This window comes from Callithrix jacchus, chromosome 14, assembly GCF_049354715.1.
Source record: "Callithrix jacchus isolate 240 chromosome 14, calJac240_pri, whole genome shotgun sequence".
NCBI lineage: Eukaryota > Metazoa > Chordata > Mammalia > Primates > Cebidae > Callithrix > Callithrix jacchus.
In genome coordinates, this window is record NC_133515.1 from 27,972,658 (window position 1) to 27,994,432 (window position 21,775).

General features: G+C 39.5%; 1 protein-coding gene across 2 annotated transcripts in view; it reads right to left on the bottom strand.

Moving 5' to 3' along the window:
- The window catches only part of KCMF1 (potassium channel modulatory factor 1), an 87,940-nt gene that overhangs the window by 19,759 nt on the left and 46,406 nt on the right, over nt 1–21,775 (bottom strand). For both annotated transcript variants that reach the window (XM_035272118.3, XM_035272119.3), the window contains exons 2-3: nt 13,151–13,318; nt 6,053–6,192 (exon numbers count right to left, since the gene is read on the bottom strand). In XM_035272118.3, the coding sequence (XP_035128009.1) occupies nt 6,053–6,192; nt 13,151–13,318 (308 nt within the window). The remainder of the gene's footprint in view (nt 1–6,052; nt 6,193–13,150; nt 13,319–21,775) is intronic.

Sequence of the window (21,775 nt, forward strand, 5' to 3'; positions counted from 1 at the left end):
TAATTCTGCTACCATGGACTAATCCATTAAGCACTTACTAAGTACCAAATCAGAGCTAACTTAACACTTTAGGTTAAAACATTATCAAGAAACAAGCATAGTTCCTGCCAGCATTAAGGTTTATATGAATTTCATCTCTTTTTAAAAACTGGAGCCAAAACTGGGGCAGGGCACACTGGCTTAACCCTCTAACCCCAACAATTTGAAAGACTGAGGCAGGAGGATCACTTGCAGCCAAGAGTTTAAGACCAGTCTGGGCCACACAGAGTGTGGTGAGACCCAGTCTCTACCCAAAAAAAAAAATTGTTTTAATTGGTGTGTATTTTTCATTATTTCTTCAAACTGGAGTACAATTCATATCTCTTCTTTTGAGCAGCTCTTAGAACTCAGTTACAGAAACATCCAGGCTTATTGTGCCAAGAGATTTTCTGAATGGAGGGAATGTATGAAGGGAGTGTTTAAAACACTCTTTTTCCACAAAAGAGTAATGACCCAAAAAGAGCCATCTGAATTTAAAGCCAACACACAAAACCCCTTGACATGTGTTATACTTTAATGCCTATTAAAAAAAAAAAGAAAAAAGGAAGAAAGACATTCTGTTGAGCTAACTATCTGCCATGGTCAATGACAACTTCAGGCTTTTGGATCTCCTGCCCAATTAAAAGTATTAGTTTATCCTACAAAATCTGCAGATATAAAGAATACAAGACTGACACTGGAGTTTTGCTTTGAGAATATACATAAAGCACTAGTGGATGATCTATGCTACATGGTCAAGAAACTCCTTTTGGGCCTTGTAAAACCATCTAGCTTGTAGCTACCTGCACCTTGGCCATCCATTTTCCCAAATATAATTAAAGGCCCTTTCAAGAGTTGAGTGAGCACACTGTTCAACTAGATTGCAATCTAATTTTCTCTTGTTGCAGTGAACACTTATAATAAGTGTTCTGGGAACGATCCAAGATGGCTGATTGCTAACATCTCGGGATTGCAGCTCCCAGTGAAAGCGCAGAGAACGAGAGGACGCCACACTTTCAGACAAATTTTTGTCACTCACGGAGCAGATGATTCCCAGTGGAGGACCTGCACGGGTTGCCAGCGCGACTCTTGTGGCCGGCGCAGCAGTTTTGTTGACACCTCGGCGCAGCAGCTCTTGGTGCAGAGTAAACGGGACTGGTTCCCCTTCTGACCGACCTTTGGAGCTCCAGGAAGGCAGAGTCGCCTATTATGGACTCAAGAAGGAAGCCAGACTGGAGATTCCCAGGCAGAAAAGCACCATCAGTCTTAACGCCGCTGTTTTGGCCAGTGCAGTGGGTTGCTCATATTTCGGCCCTGGGAATTAACAACTTGGATGTCCACTCAGAGACCTAATTTGAAAGTTGGCAATTACAAAGATGACAGGTGGATAAATTTACAATGATGGGAAGAAACCAGTGTAAAAAGGCTAAGAATACTCAAAATCAGAATGCCTCTCCCTCTAAAGAGGATCAGTTCCTCATCAACAAGGGAACAAGGCTTGATGGAGAACGAGCGCATCCCATTAACAGAATCAGGCTTCAGAATGGATAATAAGAAACTTCTGTGAGTTAGAACATGTTGTAGCCACTGTAAAGAAACTAAGAACTTTGAGAAAAGGTTTGACGAAATCCTAATGAGAATAGACAATTTTGAGAGGAATATAAGTGAATTAATGGAACTGAAGAATACAATATAGGAACTCCGAGAAGTATGCACAGGTTTAAACACTCGAATTGTTCAAGCAGAAAAAAGGATATCAGAGGTTGAAGACCAATTTAATGAAATAAAATGAGAAGACAAGATTAGAGAAAAAAGGATAAAAAGGAATGAGCAAAGTTTCCAAGAAATGTGGGACTATGTGAAAAGACCAAATTTACGTTTGATACGTGTACCTGAATATGACGGAGAGAATGAATCCAAGCTGGAAAATATTCTTTAGGATATTATTCAGGAAAATTTTCCTAACCTAGCAAAGCAGGACAATATTCAACCCCAGGTAATACAGAGAACACCACAAAGATATTCCTCAAGAAGAGCAACCCCAAGGCACATAATCATTAGATTCACCAGGGTCGAAACGAAGGAGAAAATACTAAGGGCAGCCAGAGAGAAAGGTCAGGTTACCCACAAAGGGAAGCCTACCAGACTTATAGCAGATCTCTCAGCAGAAACTCTACAAGCCAGAAGAGAGTGGGGGCCAATATTTGACATCCTTAAAGAACAGAACTTTCAGCCCAGAATTTCATATCCAGCCAAACTAAGCTTCACAACTGAAGGAAAAATAAAATCTTTTATGAACAGGCAAGTACTCAGAGATTTTATTACCACCAGGCCTGCTTTACAAGAGCTTCTGAAAGAAGCATTACACATAGAAAGAAACAACCAGTATTAGCCTTTCTAAAAATATACCAAAAAGTAAAGAGCATCAACATAAAGAAGAGTTTACATCAACGAATGGATAAAACAGCCAGTTAACATCAAATGGCAGTAATCCTAAATTTAAATTGACTAAATCCCCCAATCAAAAGATACAGCCAAAACCCAACGGTATGCTACATCCAGACCCATTTCACATGCAAGGATACACAAAGACTCAAAACAAAGGGATGGAGAAAGATTTACCAACCAAATGGAGAGCAAAAATAAATAAATAAAAAGCAGGTGTTGCAATTCTCGTATTTGATAAAATAGATTTTAAAGCAACAAAGATATAGTGGTAAAAGGATCAATGCAACAATAAGAGCTAACGATTCTAACACCCAGATACATAGAGACTTAGACTCAATGAGACAGAAAATTAATAAGGATATCCAGGACTCGAACTCAGATCCAGAACAAGTAAACTTAATAAATATTTATAGAGCTCTCCACTTTAAATACACAAAATATACATTCTTGTCAATACCACATCACACCTACTCATAGGTTTAAATGAAATATTGATTGGCCATTATTAATACCCATTTTTTTTAAGAATAAAGCAACATTTCTGTTCTCTCCTCTCTCCCTCTTTGTCTTCCTTTCTTCCTCTCCTTCACTTTTTTCTTTCCTTCTCTCAAAAAAAATAAGTGTTCAACTGTAAGTGATATTAACTTATAACTGTAAACTGCTTCAATTAAATTTATTTTCCCTCTCAATTCCATTCTACCCATCATAATGCTCAAGTTAGATTTGTCACTAGCTTACAGAGAGCAGCATTTACCTGTAATTTAGAAAGTCCTAAAAAGCAATTATGTTTTACTTTTAAACATGGCTCTTGTACAAAAACTTATGTTGTATGATGACATCTTGGGAATTCACAAAACTTGAAATAGTATTATATAATTTAGCTATACTGAAAAATAATTCCAAAGAAATCAGAAAGCAGTTCACAAAAGAGCTTGTGCTCCTGTGAGAATCTAATGATGCTGCTGATCTGACAGGAGGCGGAGCTCAGGTGGAAATGCCTGCTGGCCCACTGCTCACCTCCTGCTCTGTGGCATGGGGTTGGGGAACCCTGGTCTAGAGGACACATGAAGGTAACGTGGACAAAGCAAGACAGCAAACAGAGCATTTAGAAAGGAACATGTTAAGAGGAATAGAAAAGGAGATACAGCAAGTTGTTGTGTAGATATAATCCCCCAAACCAAAATGACGTAAATCACTCTTGAATTCCCTAATTTAAAAATGCAAAACATTAAAGGGTGAGAGGGTACACACATTAATGTAACCTGGACATTTATATATAGCTGTAGCACATTGGAGCTGATATATTTCACATATGTACAGAGAGGCATTCAAAACACTTAACAACTGGTATGGCATAGGCATCAATCCTTCAAAATGGACACCAGTCAGCATGCTACACTTGGGTGCACCTGCTGAATGCCAGCCCTGCCTCTAGGACTTGACCCACATGATCTGAAGAAATCCTGTAATTTTATATCAAAGATTCTTATTTGCTTGCCACTTTTCACTCTGAAATGTCTGGGTGTATGGGTGGGAACAGAGGCTGATATGGTACTCATGCAAAGACTAAGGGCTAATGAAGAGAGATAAATCCTTAAAAGATTCCACAGAAACCATTATGAAAATACAGAGTGACAACTGCCTTGGGCTATGTACCAAAAGCCAGGAAACTTAATGACAGCATAATAAACACAACTCATGAGAAACAGACCATGAAACCATTTGTAGGTGGTGAGTATTTAATTTTCAAACTGTGTATCAGATATGCCAGATACACAAATTCTGAGAATTTACTCTCGGGGAAAACAAACAAACAAACAAAAACAACCAGAGGCAAGGATATGGAAAACTGGGTAGTTGCCTTGCCCGTTTAGGGTGATGAAAATACTATACTAGGGCCTACTGGCTGATAATAATAATTATTATTTTTGGGAGATGGTGTCTTGTTCTGTCACCCAAGCTGCAGTGCAGTGGCACAATCATGGCTCACTGTAACCTCAACCCCCTGAGCTCAAGCAGTTCTCCTACCTCAACCTCCCAAGTAGCTGGGACTATGGGCATGTGCTACCACATCCAGCTAATTTTTAAATTTTGTGGAGACAAGGCCCCACTTTGTTGTCCAGGCTGATCTTAAACTTCTGGGCTCAAGCGATGCTCCTGCCTCTCAGCCTCCCAAAGTGTTGGGATTACAGGCATGAGTCACTGTGCATAGTCTGATCATGATTTTAAGGATGCCTAATTTACAATAAGAACCCTATGTTTGCCTTATTGTATTTAGGTAAAGGACCCAAACTTAACAAAAATTAAATCAAAGAAAAATGATTGAAAGTTTTCTACAACCACCATTATGGAGATGCAGCTGAGTCAGGATTCTTCATATTGGTATGTGGGACTGTACCAAAAAGAAGCAAAATCACTTTATAGAATAAAAAGAACAAACTAAGAATAGTAGTAAAATGTGACAACTGTAGTTTGAGGCTCTCCTAGGTGCAAGATCAGAGCATTTCTGAGCTGTTAAGACAGTAAAATTTGGCTTCAGTTCTATATAAAATAAATTTATCTACTGTTTGAACTATAAATGTTATAACAACTTCAAGCATCAAATTAGCAGTGTCAATGGGAATAAAAGTAAACCTGTATTTTATGCACAGCAGTAGCAGAGTTAAGTAGAGACTCTGGAACCCAGAGGGACTCTAGCTGAGTCCAAATACCTGCTCCTGCCCCTTACTAGGCTGTATGCCATTGGGCATACTACTTTATTTCTCTGGGTTTCAATTAATTTGTTTTGAGTACATTAAGGGGCCTATTAGTTGATGCAATGTGCAATTACTTGTGACAAAATTCTCCCAATTCATTATCTATAGGTTCCATACAAAGCCTTCACTTTACCTATTATTATCAATGGTAAAGAGGTGGGGGAGAGACTCTTTTAGGTGTACTTTATCATTTCTTGAAGGTGGATGCATGCTGACTCAGATGTCAAGTGAAAACTCCAAAAAGCTTTCAAGGTAAGACTTTCTTTGTGTATTATTCTGGGTCCATGGCCTTTTAGCCACTGGAAAGATCAGGATAGGAAGAACTTCTAGGGACCCCAGAGCTTTGACCTAGGAAGCAAGAGATGTGATCTGATGAAAACCAGGTAAGATCAGCGATATGATACAATGAGATGTGACAATGGATTATTATGATACTACCAAAGGTTTTAAATTTTTATTGTAAAGTTCCTTGTAGAAGAAAAACTAAGCAGAGAGCAAGGATACTATAATAAGAGATGCACTGCAGACTGCTGTCCTTTTAATCTTTCACAGTGCATTGAATAAAGGGCTCCTGAATTTGGTCAAGACAACATGCTGTGGTTTTAGCTACAGGTTAAGAAACCCAGTGTGGACAGTACGGGGTATTATTTTGCAAAAAATGCAGCCTTTCATGATGTATAAAACTTGCTGTTAAAAGACGATTTTAATAATTATGCAAACAGTATCAGTACACTGAGCAGGAAGTAAATGACAGTGACCTAGCTTTATTAATGTTAGAAACAATGTACTTTACAACATCATTTTAGTCATAAGGCTGCTGCTTCACTTACCACTTCTGTTGATGTTTCTGCGTGTTCAGAAGTAACATGCTCTTGAAGAGATGTCTCCGTATAGCCCATTTTTCCACAATAGGGACAAGTAAAAGACTGTGGCTGCTCTACAGAGAAAGCTTCCCCACCATAGTATAAATCTGAAAAATAAAGTAGAATTTCATTGAGGAATATTAGTTTTTAAACATATAAAAATGTAATCATATAGTACAATAATGTAAAAAACAAAGTGTGGGCCAGGAACAGTGGCTCAGACTGTAATCCCCGCACTTTGGGAGGCGAAGGTGGGTGGATCACTTGATGTCAGGAGTTCAAGACCAGCCGGGCCAATGTGGTGAAACCTCATGTCTACTAACAATACAAAAATTAGCTGGGCATGGTGGCAGGTGCCTGTAATCCCAGCTGCTCCAGAGGCTGAGCCAGGAGAATCAGTTCAACCCAGGAGGGAGAGGTTGCAGTGAGCTGAGATCATGCCACTGCACTCCAAAAAAAGTGGTGTGCCTAAAATATTCAACAACCTCACTTGGTCAAGGAGCGCTAAGGTACCTGTTTACATTCATAATATCCTTATTCCCAGGAGGACTTCATGGTATTCCTCCAAAATTCCTTCCCTAGATATATAGCTTTAAGAGAGAACTAAGCAAACAATTCCATCCTCCTTCATTTATTTGAAACATCGCTCATTTCACACCAGGCTCTAGTTTTATTGTAATTTATTTTTTCCTTATCTGTATTATACTGTGGCAACACTAATACCAACAGAAAAAAATCAGCAGGGTCTATCATGTAACAAGGACAAAAGTGCTCAGAGGGAAAGAACAGACAACCATGATCAATATGAGAAATCCCAGATGTATCTACATGCTGCTCTTAGAGCAGGAAGGACCCTAAACATTTATTTTGTAAATGCTAACTTAAGGTAGTTCCAACAAAATTAAAAAAAAAATTTTTTGGAGAGAAGGTCTTACTCTGTTGGCCAGGCTGGAGCACAAAGGCACAATCACAACTCACTGCAGACTCAGTATCTGGGCTTATATGATCTTCCTGCCTCAGCCTCCCACATATAAGTGAACTATAGGTGTGTGCCATCATGCCTGGCTAATTAAAAAAAAATTTTGTAGAGCTGGGGTCCCAGTATGTTGGCTAGACTGGTTTTGAACTCCTAGGCTCAAATGATCCTTTCACGTTGGCCTCCCAAAGTGCTGGGATTACAGGCATAAGCTACCATACCTGGCCTGTCACAAAATATTTCACACAACTGGGTTACTAGAAAACTAACCAGTTAAAGTCTGTGGGAATAATCTGTTCACTTCATAAGTGTATCTCAAGGAATAAGTCTATTTTTTCCATTAGGTATCTGCTATGGTTCGAATATGGTTTGTCCCCACCAAAGCTCATGCTGTGGCTTGGTCCCCAATGAGGTGGTGTTGGAAGGTGGTGTCTTTAGGTGGTCCTTATCTCGAAAGGGAGTTCTTGCTCTCTCAGGACTGAATTAGTTCCCTCAAGAGTGAGGTATTTTAAAGTGAGGCTGCCTGTCACTTACAGCTGTTTGGTCTCTTTGCATGTGCTCACTTCCCCTTCTGCTACTCTGCCTCACAGCATGAGGCCCTCACCAGAAGTTGACCAGATGCAGCCGCCCAATCTTGGTCATTCTAGCCTCCAGAATTGTGAGCTAAATAGACCCCTTTCCTTTAGAAATTATCTAATTTTAAGGATTTTCTTATAGTAAGAGAAAAAAGAGGGCCGGACGCAGTGGTTCACGCCTATAATCCCAGCACTTTGGGAGGCTGAGGCGGGTGGATCACGAGGTCAAGAGATTGAGACCATCCTGGTCAACAAGGTGAAACCCCGTCTCTACTAAAAATACAAAAGTGAGCTGGGCATGGTGGTTTGCGCCTGTAGTCCCAGCTACTCGGGAGGCTGAGGCAGGAGAATTGCTTGAACCCAGGAGGCAGAGGTTGCGGTGAGCCGAGATCATGCCATTGCACTCCAGTCTGGGTAACAACAGCAAAATTCCATCTCAAAAAAAAAAAAAAAAAAAAGAAAGAAAGAAAGAAAGAAAAAAGAGTTAAGACAGAAACAAGAAACATAAAATAAAATGAAAGTGTATTCAGTATGTTATGCCACTACAAAGGATTATTTGATTATGTAGCATAAAACAAACAACAAATTTGAGAGCGCTTTTGTGAGAAAAGAAAATGGAAGGAAGTGTTTATTAGATGATGGATTTCTTCATATTCACTTTTTAGGAGATTTAAATTATCATAAAAGTTTTTATGCATTATGTATATATTGATCATTTATTAGGCGCACAAGATTTATCAGATGGATTTGGAGTAGCTGGCGATAAACGTATTAAAAAGAATGAAACTTCCTCATCTGATAAAGGGCATCTACCAAAAACTTAGCAAATATTATATACTGGTGAAATACTGGATACTTTCCCCTAAGATCAGAACAAGACAAGGGTATCCACTCTTGCCACTTCTATTTAGTATTTTACTGGAGGATCTATCCAGAGTAAATGAAGGGCATCCAGATATAAAGGAAGAAGTAAAATGATCTTTATTTGCAGATGACATGACCTTGTGTACAGCAAGTCCTAAGGAATCCACTAAAAAACTCTTGGGGCCAGGCGCGGTGGCTCACACCTATAATCCTAGCACTTTGGGAGGGCGAGACGGGTAAATCAATTGAGGTCAGGAGTTTGAGACCAGCCTGGCCAACTGGTGAAACCCCACCTCTACTAAAAATACAAAAAGTAGCTGGGCGTCATCGTGTCTGCCTGTAATCCCACCTATTCAGGAGGTTGAGGCAGGAGAATCACATGAACCTGGGAGGTGGAGATTGCAGTGAGCCAAGATTATACCACTGCACTCCAGCCTGGGCAACAGAGGGAAACTCCATCTCAAAGAAAACAAACCAAAAAAAAAACAAACAAAAACTATAAAAACCTCTTGGAATGAATAAACAAGTTCAGTAACATTGCAGGATATAAAATCTATATGGAAAAAAAATCAATTGTTTGTCTATACAGTTGCAATAAACCATCCAAAAAGAAAAATAAAAAAACAGCTGAGTGTGGTGGCTCATGCCTGTAATCCCAATGCTTTTGGAGGCTGAGGCAGGGGCCACTTGAGCCCAGGATTTTGAGACAAGCGTTTGCAATGTAACAAGATTCACCTCTACAAAAAATTTAAAATTCAGCCAGCTATGGTGGCATGTGCACATGGTCCCAGCTACTTGGAAGTCTGAGATGGGAAGATCACTTGAGCCTGAGAGATTGAGGCTGCAATGAGTCATGATGGCAGCACTGCACTCCAGCCTAGGCAACAGAGAACTCATTTCAAAATAAATAAGTATGTAAAATAAAATTCCATTTACAATAGTAAAAAGAATACAGATGCTCCTTGACTTACAATGGGGTTATGTCCTAATAAACTTGATACTCATTTTAAGTTGAAAATGCATTCAGTACACGTAACCTACCAAACATCATAGCTTAGCCTAGTCTACGTTAAATGTGCTCAGAACATTTATGTAACCCTATAGTTGGGCAAAATCATCTAATAAAGCCCATTTTATGTAATTTATTGGACACTGCACTGAAAATGAAAAACAACATGGTTGTATGTACTTAAAGTTCCGTTTTTATTGAACATGTATTGATTTTGCACCACTATAAGATCAAAAAATCATATGCAGAATCATCAAAAATTGGGGACCATCTATGCTTAGGAATAAATTCAATGAAAGTACAAAACTCACTGTGATAACTACAAAAGTCTGTCAAAAGAAATCAAGGAAGACCTACATACATGGAAATATATCCCATGTTCATGGATTAGCAGATTTAATATTATTAAGATGGCAATACTCTCCAAACTAATCTATAGATTTGACAGAATCCCATTCATATCCTAGTTGGCTTCTTTGCAGAAACTGACAAGCTGATTCTACAATACAGAAATGAAAGGGACACAGAATACCCAAAACAATCTTGAAAAAGAACAAAGTTGGAAGACTCTCACTCTTCTGGATTTCAAAGCTTACTATGAAGCTACAGAAATCAAGACAGTAGTACTGGCATAAAGACAAACATATAGGCTGGGCATGGTGGCTCACGCCTGTAATCTCAGCACTTTGGGAGACTGAGATGGGCAGACTACTTTGAGCTTAGAAGTTTGACACCAGTCTGGGCAACATGGCAAAACCCCATCTCTATAAAAAATTAAAAAATTAGCCAGGCGTGGTGGCCTGCACCTGTGGTCCCAACTACTTGGAAGGCTCAGGCTGGAGGACTGCCTGAAGTGGAAGATGCAGTGAGCTAAGATTGCACCACTGCACTCCAGCCTGGGTAACAGAGGGAGACCCTGTTTAAAAAAAAAACAACAAAACACCAGACAACAGAATAGATTGAGAGTCTAGAAATAAACCCTCATTTATAGTCAACTTATTTTCAACAAGAGTGCCAAGACAATGCATTGGGTAAAGAACAGTCTTTTCAGGCCGGGTGTGGTGGCTCACACCTGTAATCCCAACACTTTGGGAGGCCAAGGTGGGCAGATCATGAGGTCAAGAGACCGAGACCATCCAGGCCAATATGGTGAAACCTCATTTTTACTAAAAATACAAAAAAAAATTAGCTGAGTGTTGTGGTGTGAACCTGTAGTCCCAGCTACTTAGGAGGTTGAGACAGGAGGATTAGTTGAACTTGGGAGATAAGGTTGCAGTGAGCCAAGATTGCACAACTGTAGCACTCCAGCCTGGTGACCGAGCAAGACTCCATCTCAAAAACCAAACCAAAACAAACAAACAAAAAAGAATAGTCTTTTCAACAAAAAATATTGGGACAACTGAATATTCACATGCAAAAGAATAAAACTGGCCCTTTACCTCATTGCATATATAAAAACGAATTCTAAATGGATCAAAGATCTAAATGTTAAGAGCTAAAACTATAAAACTCTTAGAAGAACATACTGGTTTAAATCTTCGTCGCTTTGAATTAGGCAGTGGTTTTCAGATATAGCACCAAATGCACAACAAATTAAAAAAATACATAAACAGGACATTACCAAAATTAGAACTTTTGTGCTTCAAAGCACACCATCAAGAAAGTGAAACACAACCCACAGAACGGGAGAAAATTTTTGACAATTATCTATCAGATAAGAAACTTACATATGGAATAAAGAACTATTACAATTCAATAACAAAGATATATTATCCAATTAAAAAATGGGCAAAGTATCCTGATATTTCTTCAAAGTAGATATACAACTGGCCCATAAGCACAAGAAAAGATGCTCCACATAATTTTATTTCAGAGAAATATGAATTAAAACCACCTGAGATACTATTTTACACCTGCTAGGATGGCTGAAATAAAAAGGACAAATAAGTGTTAGCTAGGTAAGGGTAAGAAATTATAGCATGAGGCCAGGCATGTCTGTAATCTCAGCACTCTGGGAGGCACAGGCGGGTGGATCACCTGTCAGGAGTTCAAGACCAGCCTGGCCAACATGGTGAAACCCCATCTCTACTAAAACTACATTTGCTGAGCTTGGTGGTGGGCGCCTGTAATCCCAGCTACTCGGGAGGCTGAGGCAGGAGAATAGCTTGAATCCAGTAGGTGGAGGCTGTAGTGAGCCAAGATTGTGCCACTTCACTCCAGCCTGTACAATGAGCAAAACTTCATCTCAAAAAAATTTACAGTATGAAACATTTATATATTTTCTTACAGACAATGTCTTCTAATGAACTGTACAAACAATCTGCTTTTTTTTCCCTTTGAGACAGCATCCCACTTTGTTGCCCAGGCTGAAGTGTAGTGACCCAATTAGGGTTCACTGCAGCTTCGACCTCCTGGGCTCACGTGATCCTCCCATCTCAGCCTCCTAAGTAGCTAGGACTACAACATATGTGCACCACCATATCCAGCTAAGTTATTGTGTTTTTATTATTATTTTATTATTAATTTTATTGTATTTTTTGGGGGGAAGGGGGCAGAGACAGGGTTTTCACCATGTTGCCTAGGCGGGACTCAAACTCCTGGTGTCAAGTGATCTGCCCGTCTAAGCCTCCCAAAGTACTGGGATTACAGGTGTGAGCCACCACACCCAGCTAACAATCTGCTTTCTGGTCACTACTATAGGTATTACTGCCAGGCATGGTGGCTCACACTTGTAATTCCAGCACTTTGGGAGGCCAAAGTAGACGGATAACTTGAGGTCAGGAGTTCAAGACCAGCCTGGCCAACATGGTGAAACTTTATCTCTACTAACAATACAAAAAAAGTAGCTGACCATGGTGGCACACACCTGTACTCCCAGGTACTGAAGAGGCTGAGGCATGAGAATTGCTTGAACCCAGCAGGCAGATGTTGCAGTCAGCTGAGATCATGTCGCTGCACTCCAGCCTGGGCAACAGAGTGAGGCTCTATCTCCAAAACAAATAAACAAACAAACAAACAAAAAAACTAAAACAAAAAACCACAGCTGGGCGTGGTGGCTCACACCTGTAATGCAGCGTTTTGGGAGGCCAAGGCAGGCAGATCACAAGGTCACAAGTTCAAGACCAGTGTGACCAATATGGTGAAACCCCATCTCTACCAAAAATACCAAAATTAGCTGGGTGCGGTGGCACGTGCCTATAGAGCCAGCTACTCAGGTGACTAAGGCAGGAAAATCGCTTGAACCTGGGAGGTGGAGGTTGCAGTGAGCTGAGATTATGTCACTGCATTCTAGCCTGGATGACAGAGCAAGACTCTGTCTCAAAAAAAAAAAAAGAGCTATTACTTTGTGTTTTAATAGCAAGAACAGAAGACAGACCATATTTTCTTCTTTACTGAAGTACTCTTCTACGTCATACCTTGTCAGTTTTATGTATTTCTGAATGGCTTTTTAAAACAAGTAAACTATGATTAAGATGAAGAGACAGAATTACTTAGAATATAAAAGTAAGATTTATTTCATTTTTAGTGAATTTGGGGCCTCATGGTTTGCTGCTGGGGAGTTTTAGAACACTTTGCCTTTACTTCTTCACCCATACATAAAATTCTAAATAGGGTCATTCACTAAATTTTTCACTACTTACCAAAATCTACCCTTGTTAATATGCACTGCATTGGGTGGTCAGTTGTATGCCTTGTTGTTGTTGCACCACTTTCATAACAAGATGCACAAAGATCGTAATCGTAGCAAATTAAACACTTATATCTGCGACCTCGAAAATTTCCTTTTAAACATGCATCACAGCTGACACCTAAAAAAAAAGAAATACCTTTAGTTAGCAGTTGTAAAAAGCCACTCTTGATTTCATTTTTATAAATGTTTCAGGTGCTCATTTAACCTCATATATCCTTTCCAAAATGACTAGAAATGACAGAGTAAAATGATATGGGAATTTTCAGCCATGTGGTAAATTCATTACTCTGATATATACTCCAAATGAAAATAATTTAAAATGACTGATACAGGCTGGGTGGGGTGGCTCATGCCTGTAATTCCAGCACTTTGGGAAGCCAAGGCAGGTGGATCACTTGAGGTCAGGAGTTTGAGACCAGCCTGGCCAACATGGTGGAACCCTCTCTCTACTAAAAATGTGTAAATTAGCCAGGTGTGGTGGCAGGCACCTGTAATCCCAACTACTCAGGAGGCTGAGAATTGCCTGAACTCAGGAGGTGGAGGCTGCAGTGAGCCGAGATCACGTCACTACACTCCAGCCTGGGTGACAGAGACTCTGTCTCACAATAAGAAATAAATAAATAGGGCCGGGTGCGGTGGCTCACGCCTGTAATCTCAGCACTTTGGCAGGCGGATCACCTAGGTCAGGAGTTCAAGACCAGCCTGGCTAACATGGTGAAACCCTGTCTTTAAAATAAATAAATAAATAAACAAATAAATAAATAAATAAAGTAAAATGACTGATACAATGTAATGTGCCCCCCTCCCCCGCCCCCCAAAAAAATGCCTTGATAAGTCAGCAAGAAGGTAAAAACCAAGAGAAAGAGGAACTGGTAACTAGAAGCACTGAAGAGAGCTTTTCACCATGAGGATATTTGCCAAAGCAGGGAAAAATCTGAGCTTAAGTTCCACAACATTGTAGGACAAAGGCCTACTGAAGGTGGGGTAATTAACAGAAGATTCCTCATAAAACCAAAGACTCTAATATACTCTCAATGCCTGGGTGGGATAGAAATCCTCCCTAGAGGATTACAAAAATTACCCTTGTGAAGGCCCCTTGTCCTGGGGGCACAAAATAACAAAAAGCCATAACCACAAACCAGTCCTCATGGGTTTATAGCCCAAATTCTACCAATGGTTCCAAAGAACTTGGGTCAAGAATTTTAAGTAGTCTTAAATTAGAATTGCCACCAAACATCCGGCATAAATAAACATCCAAGGAATAAGTTCATAATTTATATTGTAAAATGCATACAAAAAAACAAAGCACCATCAGAAAGAACTAACAGGAGTGGCAGAATCAGACAGCCATTGAGTTCATATCAGAATTTGGTATCAAATAATTCTTGACCTGTTAAAAGAAATAGCTGAGTATGGTGGTTAACAATTGTAATCCCAAGCACTCTGGGAAGGTAAGACAGGGGGATGGCTTGAGGCCCGGAGTTCAAGACCAGCCTAGGCAACAGAGAGAGACCCTGTCCACAAAAAAATTTAAAAATTAGCTGGGCCACTTGTGGCCTGTGCCTGTAGCCCTAACTGCTTGGGAGGTTGAGGTGGGAGGAATGCTTGAGGCCAGGAGCTCAAGGCTGCAGTAAGCCACGATCACACTACTGTACTCCAGCTTGGGTAACAAAACCCTGTTTGAAAAAGAAAAAAAATAAGGCCAGGTGTGGTGGCTCACGCCTATAATCCCAGCACTTTGGGAGGCCGAGGTGGGTGGATCATGAGGTCAAGAGATCGAGACCATCCTGGTCAACAAGGTGAAACCCCGTCTCTACTAAAAAAAATACAAAAATTAGCTGGGCATGGTGGTGTGCGCCTGTAGTCCCAGCTACTCGGGAGGCTGAGGTAGCGTTGCTTGAACCCAGGAGGCGGAGGTTGTGGTGAGATGAGATCGTGCCATTGCACTCCAGTCTGGGTAACAACAGCAAAACTCCGTCTCAAAAAAAAAAAAGAAAAAAATAATAATAAAGAAAGAAAGAAGCTTGAACAGGGCTGGGTACCATAATTCACACCTATCTATAATCCCAACACTTTGGGAGACTGAGACAAGCGGGCTCCTCGAGGCCAGAAGTTTGAGACCAGCTGAGGCAACATAGAGAGATCTCATCATCTCTATTTGTTAAAAAAAAAAAAAAAAAAAGTTAAAATTTGCTGGGCGCAGTGGCTCATGCCTGTAATCCCAGCACTTTGGGAGGCCGAGGCAGGCGGATCACCTGAGGTCAGGAGTTCAAGACCACCCTGGCAAATGGTGAAATTCCATCTTACTAAAAATACAAAAATTAGCTGGGTGTGGTGGCAGGTGCTTGTAATCCCAGCTACTTGGGAGCCTGAGGCAGAAGAATCACCTGAACTCAGGAGGTGGAGGTTGCAGTGAGCTGGGATTGTGCACTCCAGCCTGGGTAACAAAGAGAGACTCTGTCTCAAAAAAAAAAGTTAAAATTTAAAATTCAGTGGATCAGTTTCATAGCAGGAAATTTTATTCACATGTGATATGCTTGCTTATGTTGAATACTCAAATACAGCTAAGTTATTAGAATTAAGTAGTAAGCAAGGCTGTTAGAGACCACTTAAAGTATTGATTGTCTTCTTCATTGCGAAACAGATAGAAAAACATATTATTAAAAATATGTCATTTATTACAAAAAAATTAGCTGGACATGGTGGTGTGTGACTGTAATCCCAGCTACTCAGAAGGCTGAGGCAAGAGAATCACTTGAACTCGGGAGGCAGAAGTTGCAGTGAGCCGAGATCGCACCATTGCACTCCAGCCTGGGTGACAGAGCAAGACTCCATCTCGGGGAAAAAAAAGTCATTTATGATTTCATCTAGATGTGTCAAAATCAAAGAGAAAGAACAGTGGTTACCACAAACTGGAGGAAAGGGAGAATGGGGTGTTAGGGTTTAGTAGATACAGAATTTTCAAGTTTGGGATAATGGAAGAATTCTGGAGATGGACAATGGTGATGGTTGCAAGAATGTGAATATACTTAATGCTACTGAATTATACATCTAAAAGGGGTTAAAACAAATTTTATGCTATGTATGTTTTACCACAATAAAAAAAATACGCCACTTGCAACAGCATTTTTAAAAAGTGCTTCTAAATAAATCTAACCAAAGATACGCAGCCCTTTATGAAGCAAATTAGTAAAACTGTATTCAGACACTAAATAATTGACATTCATAACAAAACATCCATTGATTGGTAGATTCAATACAGTTATAACCAAAATTTAAACAGAATTTTTTTGTGGGACATGATAAGCTGATGCGAATTATGATGCAAGCTACAAAAAGGGCGAAGGACAGTCAAGATGCTCCCAAGAAAAACAAGATAGAGGGACTTGTTTTACATATCAAGAGCTACACTAATAGATAATAAATAACACAATAACAAATAATAAAGCTATAATAACAAGATGGAATGGCACCAGCGTAGAGACAAAATGGCCTATGGAATAGAATGGAAAGCCCATAGCAATCACTAAAGAACACTGAGAAAAGAAGGGAATGGACAATAATGGTGCTGAATAGATGATTATCTGTATGTGGGGAAAATAGTATTAGATCTCTTCCCCATATCCCATATACACAGAACATCAATTCCAGATGGTTTAAAGACAGATTTGAAAGAGCAATAAAAAATGTCTCTAGAAGACAATACAGACTATTTTTATGAGCTCAGAGTAGAAAACAATTTAAATCCTTCTCTCAAACATGCACTCTCTCTCTCTCCAAATCATAGAGATAAATTCAACTTTATTAAGACTTTTTCTTCATCTTCTAACAGCCTACAATGATTGAAAATACAAGGTTCAGAAACTGGCGATATGTAGGACATACGTGACAGTCAAAAGTTTGTTATTCAGAATGCATTATAAACTCTTACATATCAGTAAGTAAATAATGAACACTCAATAGAAAAATAAACCTGTCAAAGGGCAATCAAAGAACAACAAACATAAATGGCCAGTAAAATATGAAAAGATGCTCAATCTCATTAGTCATCAAAGAAGTTCATGATTACATCTGTGAGAAACTACAAGTTTCATGATATCAAATGCTAGTGAAGATAAAGGGCAGCAGAAGTGCTTATACCCTGCTGGTGGGCATATATGTATCAGCACAACCACTTTGAAAAATTTGTTCATATTTTAGTCAAGTTAAACACATACACTTCCAATGATACTATAATTTCACTCTTAAATACATTCCCTGGGGAATCTTTTGCCTATGTGCACCTAGAGAATGTGCAAGAATGTTGACGGCAGTTTTCATAACTGAATTTTAAAAAGGCTATTAAGATTCAAAGGCTCAACAGTTCCAATATTCACAGAATGAACTAGAAAAAGAATGAATCACAGCAAGAGGTAAGAATATCTGTCTCAGATGAGTGAAAGGAAGTCTCAAAGAATACATATAGTATAAAGTTGAAAACCAGTATCTAGTTTAGGAAATCAAACATGTAGTAAAACTATAAAAGGAAAATGAGGGAAGGATAAAATTTTGGTCAGCGGCTCCCTCTGTGGGGTAAGGGAATGAGGAGATCAGTGTGTGGAACTTTTACGGATCTTGAAGGATAACCTTTTTACATCTAGCCAAGAGGATCTTGGATCCATTTTTCTCTTTTGCATTTATTTTATGAAAATTCTCGTATATCTAACCAATATTTTATTTTTAAAAGTCCCTTCCTTCCTTCTTTCCAAACAAACAAACAAAAAACAAAAATAGAAAGCAAAGCTGGAATTGTTTACAATAACCTTTGGGCTGTCAATTTAAGGTAGAAAACTGGAAAACAGCATAGTTTTGGCAGATTGTAGATTTCTTTTTGAGACAAGGTCTCAAAGTCACTATGGCTGGAGTCTAGTTGCACAGTCTTGGGTCACTAAGGCCTCAATCTCCCAGGTTTAAGCAATCCTTCTACCTCAGCCTCCTGAGTAGCTGGGACTACCGGTGTGCACCGCTATGCCCGCATGATGTTTGTATTTTTTTGTAGAGATGGGTTTCACCATGTTGCCCAGGCTGGTCTCAAACTCCTGGACTCAAGCAATCTACCTGCGTCAGCCTCCCAAAGTACTAGGATTACAGGCATGAGCCACTAAGCCCAGCCTAGCTTGTAGATAGATTCTTAATGTTTGTAGAATGAGTATGTTTTTATTTTAAAAAAACAAACATGGGATTCCCTATTACTTAGCCATTAACAATGAGCACTTAAACAAATAACTTAATGTTCTCTGCTCAATTTTTCTTTATCTATGAAGTTTGCTACAAGAATTAAATGAGAAAAAAGACATGAAAGTCCTAAATTTTAATGTGGCAACACTGTTTCATTTAGATGTAGTAAGATTATTTTATCACTTTCTTAGAATAGAATTTAATCACAATAATATTCACAAGCTTTTAAATTAGTTTTCAAAATATCCTTCAAGATCCTGAGATCTCCAAAGCTGTACCGAGACTCCCTGATCAACTTACAATGAGAGTCAAACTATGTCATCATGGCAGCAATTTTTCAGCAAATTCAACAAATACTGATCATCTAATATGTAATATGTTTTAGGTGCTGGGGATACAGCAATGAACAAAACAAAGCGCTGCCCCCAAGAAACTAACAGTTAGTTGGTGAAGACAAGCATAAAAACAAAAGTTGGCTAAGTGTGGTGGAGCATGCCTGTAGTCCCAGCTACTCAGGAGGCTGAGGTGGCAGAATTGCTTCAGCCCAGAGGTCAAGGCTGCTGTGAGAGCTATGATCATGCAACTGCGCTGTAGCCTGGAGACCGAGCAAGCAAACCTTGACTCCAAAAAAAAAAAAAAAAAAAGAAAAAATGTTGTAGAGGATGGTGAAGATAAGTGCTATGGAGAAAAATAAAGCAGTGAAGGTAGTGTGGGCAAAGAAAGTATCAACAGCTTCCACGCCAGGTGCAGTGGCTCAGGCCTGTAATCAATCCCAACTCTTTGGGAGACCAAGGAAGACAGATGGTTTGAATGCAGGCATTTGAGACCAGCCTGGAAAACACGGAGAATCCTTGTCTCTATAAAAAAATTAGCCAAGGTGTGGTGCTGAGTGCCTGCAGTCCCTGCTACCCAGGCTGAGGGGGAAAGGACTGCTTGAGTGTAGGAGGTTGAAGCTACAGTGAGCCGAGATTGGGCCACTGCGCTCCAGTCTGGGTGCCAGAGTGAGACCCTATCTCAAATAAAAACAAAACAATACATAGTTTCCATGCATGACAGTGCTTTAAGCATAACACTAAAAATAATTAATGGGGGGAGATACCTATTTAGGTTCACAAATAAAAGTTTAATATGATAGTATAATAGTATTGACAGACAACTGTAGTGTGAATTTAGGTGCCAGGAAGGTAAATCCAGCTCTAAACTTTTTGGTGTGGCTTGCCTTTTCTTTCTGAGGTGGGGATGCCTACTGGCAAGTATAGATGAACAAAGCTTAAGGCATCTGTGCATGGTGATACCGCCAAACAGTGTATCTTTCAGTAAAAAGATGCTGATACTTAGCCCTTGCTTGGTCTACGCTTGTGATTTAATTCAAAGCTACCTAAATGGCTGACATAAGGGATGGGCGGTGGTAGTCTCTGGCTTCACTTAAACCTAGCTAGAGTTCTGTAACTATAATACTGAAAGGCCTTTTATGATTCAAGGTCAGTATTTCAAATACACACACACATGCACACTCCTAAGTAAAACATTAGGTAAGTTTACAGCAGGGTTTCTTACAACATAAGATTCACTTTATTAATAATAATCTATGTGGCAGGCATGCTACAGAGGTTTTTTTGGTGATCAGTGTACTATGAATGAGTCGGTGGCTCACTCCTGTAATCCCAGCACTTTGGGAGGCCGAGGCAGGCGAATTATGAAGTCAGGAGATCGAGACCATCCTGGCTAACATGGTGAAACCCTGTCTCTATTAAAAATACAAAAAATTAGCTGGGTGTGGTAGCATGCTCCTGTAGTTCCAGCTACTCAGGAGGCTGAGGCAGGAGAATCGCTTGAACCCAGGAGATGGAGGTTGCTATGAGCCGAGATCAAGCTACTGCACTCCTGGGTAACAGAAGGAGACTTTGTTACAAAAAAAAAAAAAAAAGAAGAAGAAGTAGTCAGGGGAAGTAAAAATGTTTTTAGAACATACAGTTTTTCCATACAGCCTGCTATCATCCTTTCTCGTTGTTTTGTTTACGACAGCTCTGCCCTTTAATTCCTTCTGTTGTCATAAACTTGTTAAAGTTAATATTTAATTTTATAGAACATTCATTCCATACCACCTAAGTGTCTAAGTAAAAGCACAGAAGCACTAGTTTTTTCAGTTTCTCAATAGTAGCCCATTGTCCCCCTTAGACTCTTACTCAATACAGAGGCCCTCCTAAGCATATCTCTCAGAATCTGTGTCATTTTATGACACAGACTAGCAAAACCTGCTCTGCTACTGTCAATTACAGGTAATCTAAAGTTCCTATGTGAGGAAATAAGTTAGCTCTTTGCTGCAGTCCCTTGGTTAACAGTAGTGATTCTACCTGGTATCAGGAAGTCAGAGAAATCTGAAACAGAACAGATACACGGCATATGTAAAATTACAAATTCCTTCATAAGAGGAATGAAGTTACTTCTGATGAGATATTAGTACATTGTATTTAAGATTAAAAATGAAAGTTCTGGCCAGGTGCAGTGGCTTATGCCTGTAATTCCAGCACTTTGGGAGGTCAAGGCAAACAGATCACCTGAGGTCAGGAGTTCAAGACCAGTCTGGTCAACATGGTTAAAACCTCATCTCTATTAAAAATACAAAAATCAGCCAGGTGTGGTGTCAGGCCCCTGTAATCCCAGCTATTCAGGAGGCTGAGGCAGGAGAATTGCTTGAACCCGGGAGGCAGAGGTTGCAGTGAGTCGAGATAGCACCACTGCACTCCAGCCTGGGTGACAGTGCGAGACTCCATCTCAAAAAAAAAAAAAAAAAAAAAAAAAAAAATCAAACTTCTGAGAAGTATTATAACAGAAACGACAATTCAAGTATTATAAAACAAAATAATGCCTTGAGAGGCAAAGCTGAATAGCCACTAGTTGTCTAGATGGCACTGAGATCCATTACATTAAAAAATATTTAGGATTCATTTACCTTATACTACATATATTCTACAAAAACTGAGTTAACCAAATAATAACATGTGCAACCCATCACTGAATAATCTAGCTTAGTCATACTGTATCATAAAGAAGTTGAGAAATCACTAGTTTGTAAAATGGTAACCTGAACAAGCTATATCATAAGGTTACAGTGTTATATTTGTAATCCCCCATCCAATCAAGTTCACCCAGCAAGAGAAATGAAAATGCTAGGAAATATAGTTTAACCTAGTTTTTGACATGTCACTGGAAAACCTATATGAAAAAAATGGTGTATATCTGACAATCACCTAAATGAAAAAGTTATATCTGAATACATTCCTATTCTCAGCATGCATCTTGTATTTAGCAGTTCTGTAAAACAAATGAAAGCTATGAACTAAAATAGGAGAAAAGT